General features: G+C 41.8%; 1 protein-coding gene across 1 annotated transcript; it reads right to left on the bottom strand.

Annotated features, from left to right (window-relative positions):
• Nucleotides 1-354: 354 nt before the first annotated feature.
• Nucleotides 355-1,287, bottom strand: LOC118934665 (olfactory receptor 151-like). The gene has a single exon (XM_057490711.1). The coding sequence runs from the start codon at nucleotides 1,282-1,284 to the stop codon at nucleotides 355-357; it is 930 nt and encodes a 309-aa protein (XP_057346694.1). The 5' UTR covers nucleotides 1,285-1,287.
• Between the last annotated feature and the right edge of the window lie 4,869 nt (nucleotides 1,288-6,156).

Raw genomic sequence — 6,156 nt, 5'->3', positions numbered from 1 at the left:
AGTAACATTTTCTGTATAGAGAGTAAATAAATAATGAATGGATTTTTAAGTTAGTGCTGAAAGTTTATAGTTTATGTTAAATTACATTTAAGATAGTAAATATTTACCAAGGGACTTAGGTAAGTGAAAATGAATCCCAAGAGAAGGAAAACATAATGTTGGAATCATTGATTTTTGAAAAGAAATGAAAGTAGAGAGGGGAGGAAGGAAGACCAAGGAGGGATGGAGGCATTCTGCTGACCATGGAGGGAAGGGGCTGTTTCCCATCACGGTTGGCTGGGGCAGACATTCAGAGGGCTTCCTGCCTGTGTTTATAAGTTACTCCTACATTGATAAAGAATTTTAACATTTGTATCAAAACACTTTTCTCCTCAGTGTTCTTTGCACGGCAGCCTTTACCTCCTTATTCCTCAGGCTGTAGATCAGGGGGTTGAGCATGGGGATGACTGTGGTGTAGAACATGGAGGCCACGTTCTCCTGGGCCAGGGAGTTGGCTGTGGAGGGCTTTAAGTACATGAAGGCACTGGATCCATAGAACAAGCCCACCGCTGCCAGGTGGGAGCTGCAGGTGCTGAAGGCTTTGGACCTGCCCTCTGTGGTGCTGATGCGGAGGATGCTGGAGAGGATGAAGGCGTAGGACACCAGGACTGGTAAGCTGGTGGCTATGATGTTGAGTCCAGCCACACAGAAGACTATCATATCAATACCATACATGCAAGAGCAGGAGAGCTTCATGAGGGGGACAATGTCACAGAAATAGTGACTGATGAGGAGCTCACAGTAGGACAGATTTAACATGAAGACAGTCCCGACTGTTGACTCAATGAGCCCCATGGCATAGACCACGGCCACCAGCAAGGAGCAGACTTGATGAGACATGATGATGTTGTAAAGCAAAGGTCTGCAGATGGTGACATAGTGGTCATAGGCCATCACGGTCAGCATGTAACACTCAGCAATGCCAAACACCAGGAAGAAGGATTGCTGTGACAGGCACCCCACGTAGGAGATGACATTCTTCTCTGATACAAAGTTCACCAGCATTTTAGGGGTAATGACAGAGGAGTAGCAGAGATCCATGAGGGACAGACTGCTGAGGAAGTAGTACATGGGGGTGTGCAGCTGAGCATTCAGCCAGATCAGTGTGAACATGCCCAGGTTCCCAACCACGGTTACCGAGTAGATGGCAAGGAAGAGGAGGAAGAGGGGCCGCTGGAGCTCTGGTCTGCTCGTTAGTACCCCCGGGATGAACTCTGTTACCGCAGAGTGATTTTGTGTAGTCATCTGCTTTCTTGGTTTTGGAGCCCTGTGGGAATGAGAGAGGAGAACCCTTGTAAGGCTTAAATTGTACTGGTCTTCTTGGAGAAGCTGGTTCTGACCATTGGGACTAGCTGAGTGGTCCTGGGCTCCTAGCTGATGCATCTACCCCTCTTCCTGCTGTCCTGGGGGGAAGGCCAGCCCCTGGGTATTTCACGGATCATGATGTTAATGAGGTATAATCTGGAACACTTGCCACCTTTGTGTTTCCCAGATAACCTGCGTACTGATTCTTAACATGCAGTCCCTGGACCAGCAGCATGAGCTTCACCTGGAGACGTTAGAAATGCAAAGTCTCAGACTTCACCCAGGACCTACCAATTCAGAAACCCTGGGGATGGAGCCCATCAGTCTGGGCTTAACTGTCTCTCCAGGTGACACTGATGTATGCTAACATTAGAGGACTCTGCCCCATAGGTAATATGTAGTGTATTTCATAGTTCATTGGGGGTGCATTTTTTCAGAAATGAAATTTCCCTGTGTTCCTTGCAATTCCTAAGTAGTCCCTGAATGTGCATGTACAAATACCTAGCTCAGATCAACAGTGTCAGTGTTATGTGTTTGTCACAACTGTGTCACTGATTAACATGTCAGTTTCTGTATCTGAAAGATGAAGAGAAATCAGTAATATCATTTCAATCATGGCTGTAAAAATAACCTGGCATAGTGTAAATTGAGAAATCATTTCCAGTCACTGAGTTCCTCTGAAAGTGAGTTGGCTCTAGGCATTTGGAATTTGCCCTTAGGTTTTCACTGGATCTGAGACCCTGAGATAGTGGATCTTGACATTGAATGTATATTATAATTTCTTGGAGCATTTAAAAAGTATTGATGCCTGGGTTCCAGCAACAAAATATTTGATTTAACTGATCAGTGATACATCCTTGGCATGGGCACATCATATGTCAGAATAAGTGCTCAATAGTTGGTTTCACTATTATTTTCAGATCATAATATCAAACTCTGACCCCTTTATCTCTCTATTGGCAAAGTGCTCAAATCATAGACATGTTCATGTGAAGCATGGAACAATATTCTCAGATATGATACTTTTATAGATTTGTCCTTGAGATACATACCTTAGGATTAAAAATCTTAAATCATACTGTTTTTATTGCTGTTTTATGATTATGAGCTTTTGTATAATGCTCCCTGAAGGGCAAACTTGTGAACTCATCCTCAGATATTCAGCATGAGGAGAAATGCGTTCAGAGTTGGATTTTTATTCCCATTTTCACACTGAAGGTGGCAGTGCAGAGGCTGTGGGCCCTGCCCGTGGCCGCCTCGCCATCGGTAACTGGGGCTCCGGCTGTGCCGAGCCGGACCAGGAGCCTCTTCCTTCAGTCCACGGGCGGCCTTACACCTCTGCACACATCCGCCTCTGGGCGATGCTGTGGTTGAACGTGCTTTACACCTGACGTCCTAGGCGTTTCTGTGCACAGCCCATGGGAAAAATGAGAAATCCTATATTACTTTTTTCATTGTCGAGGCTACCTAGTTCCTGGAACTAGTAAGGGGCAGAAATGGGACTCAAGCCCAGGACTTCTGACCATTGCTTCGTATCTACTAATACATATTGTTTTGCTATGGCTTATCTTGTAGAATTTTATTACTTTTTAGTAAAGTTAACTCATTGAATCTTTGGAGACAGAGAGGATAGATTCACACTTAATTTCAGATGCATTTCATACAGAGTTGATATGCATGCTTTGTAGCATTTAAAGTACAAATAAGCAAAAGCAAAAACACCACTTTGCTGATATTTGGTGCCTGATTCTGGCAGGGACTATACTTCTCCATTTTGTATGCATATTTGTATTTGCATGTGTAAGCATGTATGTATCTTTTAAAAAACATTTGTAACATACTATTTTAATATAGGACTTTACAATACATCTCAATTTATTCTAATAATTAATAATAATAATGATTACTCTGGCACTAACTATTTTTTTTCAGATGTTAAGATTCTTTAAATTTTTAGGATGTGTTATGAAGACAAGGTAATATGTGTTCTTTGTAAATTTTATACATTAAATTATTGGTGGTTAGGTATTTAATTAAGTTCACCATAACTAGTATTAGAGGAAGCCTAATGGAGAAAACTACTCCCACTTCTTGCAAACAAGAAAACATTTCTTCTAGATAAATAGAGATTAAAAGCATATTATTATTCCCTCATCCAACATTTTCACCTCTTAAAACAATGAGAAACAGAAAATCCCTCTTGAACATGTTGTCAGAAACATAATTACCAGAACAAATTACAGAGTACTGTGGATTTTACACCATTCACTCAGTGCAGAGCAGATGGGAAAATCCTAGACAGCAATGATTTAATTTTACTCCCATAATCACTTAATGATATAAAACAGGCAAACGTGACTCACACATTTGATGTCTGTTACTGTGACGATCACCTCTAGCTTTACTGGACCTTCGGAGGCTCAGGACTGCTGCCGCTGAGAACACAGTGCACAAGAGAAAACTACTCAGAGACGGAGGTAAACGTATGGTTGGAAATAGCCGATACTAGAGACTAGAGATTAGAGTTCTCATAAGAAATATTTTTCTCACACAATTGCTTTAAAGGTGTAATTAAATACCTGTGCTGAGGAAAAATGGAATAGAGTCTCCTGGAAATTTTAGGGGATGCCTTGGTTTTAATAATAAGAATATGATTACCAAAAAATGATGGACCATACAGATTCATGTCTATTCTTAATAGTTGTCAAAAGGACCAGCGCAGTCATGAGAAAGGGGCCGCTGAGACTGGGACACTCTGGGTCTGTTTATATGGGCAGAACCTCTCCTGGGTGTGGTCCCTTTCAAGGGTGGAGCTCTCACTAAAGGAGCAATTAGAGTCTTAGTTTATGGCTGTGCTGCGAATTATGTTTTATCTCCCAGGTGTGTTAATTTTCCTATTGTTACAGTTACCTTGCAATTTGGGAAATTTAGAGTCGAATGCAGCATTCAAGCATTTATGAGCAAACCAAGACGATCCTCCTGCTCCTCATCTTCACCCTCACCTCCAGCAGCATCCCCCACTTCATTGTCATCATCACCATCACCATCATGTCCTCATTTTCATCAGCGCTGTCGGCATCAGCATTGGCATCACCAGCAGCCGTCACGTCATCTCACCGCATCATCAGCAGCCGCAGCAGCATCTCGGCATCTTCATCATCACCATCATTTCCGTTGCAGCATCAGGTACTCTCATTATGGTTCTTACTTGATGATGGTATCATTTCATTAGGCATAATCGACTAGGCCTAAAATGTTTATTTTGAAGCATTTAAAAAAGAAATTCTAATATCAACAAACTGTATAATTCAGTAAAGGAACATTCAATTGAAAGAAACATATATTTGTCACCTTGCTGGGCCCCTTGTACACTGACATGATAGAATGGCAGGAGGTGAGGGACGTAAGAAAGTTGACTTATAAGGCCTATACTCTCATATACTCATTCAAAAAGGAAATATACTCATAAGAAAATCCACTTTTCAGGAATACATTCAGTAATACATTATGCAATGAAATATTTATCATGAAGATTTTTGAAGTTTTTATTTTGACACAATTGTAGTTTCACATGTAGTTGTAAGAAATAATATACAGAGAACCTGTGCAGCTCTTATGCAATTCCCCCAGTGATAAATTTTGCACAATTATCATACAACACACACCCAGGATATTGTATGTTGCATATGCAGTACACTTATCTCACTTGGATTTCTCCACTTTTACTTACACTAATTATGAGTGTGTGAGCATTTAGTTCAACGGAATTTTATCTGACATGTAAGTTCATGCACACTCTACTCAGAATTGCTTATGCTATTCCAGGTCCACACACTTAGGTGTTGACACACTTAGGTGCAGATGTGGTTCAGGGCTCTCAGGAGAGTGGGTTTTCCTTTCTCCCCCTGCTCCATCCAGAGTCAAGGGTGAAGCCTGTAACCTCAGCACTGGCCTGTGTGGGGAAGATGATTTGGTCTTGGAGCTGCCTTACTCCAAATCCCATGGAAGGAGGGGACTGAGGTGGTTCAGAAGCCCCGTGTTTCACTATGTGGTGACAGCAACCTACTGGAGGGGAACATCTGGGCCAGAACATCAGGAGTAAGCAGAAGCCTACAGCAGTAAACGTGACTCTCCACCAGGCGCAAGGGCTTCTGAAGGCATGTGCTCCACCCCTGTGTGTACAAGCAACTCAAATACCCCACACAAATACCCTGTACTTGCCTGTAAGGCCCATCTATCTCCCCAAGGAGATCATACAGCTTGTCCTCCTCCCCTAAACCAAAGGGATGGCCAGAGGGTGGTTGTGTGTAGGAGGAATATATGGAGCTTTGTAGGGGTTCCTGTGCGGAGGGACAGACTGGCAGTGGGACAGGGAAGGAGGGCACTGTGGCCATGGGGAGGGAGCTGGGCACCAGGGAGAGACTTTATTTTATATTATATTATTTTTTATATTATTTTAATATTTTATAATTTATTTAATTTTATATTGTAGTATATTTGATATACAATATTACATCGGTTTCAAGTATATGTCACAGTGGTTCGACAGAAAGATGTTACAGAACCATTGACTATATTCTCCATGTGGCAGTTCCAACCCCATGATTAATTTCTACTATGATTGAGTTTTTTATACTTCTTTATTCCCCTTACCAGACTCACCCACCTCAATGCCTCTCTCATGGTAACCACCAGTATGTCTCAGTGTCTATGAGGCTACTGCTATTTTGTTTATTTTGTTTTATTTTTAGATTCCACATATAAGTGAAATCATATATTTGTATTTTTCCACCAGTTTTATTTCAGTTATCA

The sequence above is a fragment of the Manis pentadactyla genome, chromosome 13 (genome assembly GCF_030020395.1).
Source record: "Manis pentadactyla isolate mManPen7 chromosome 13, mManPen7.hap1, whole genome shotgun sequence".
NCBI classification, from domain to species: Eukaryota; Metazoa; Chordata; class Mammalia; order Pholidota; family Manidae; genus Manis; species Manis pentadactyla.
Note: the sequence above shows the minus strand (reverse complement) of the source record. Positions and strands in the feature narration are given on the sequence as shown.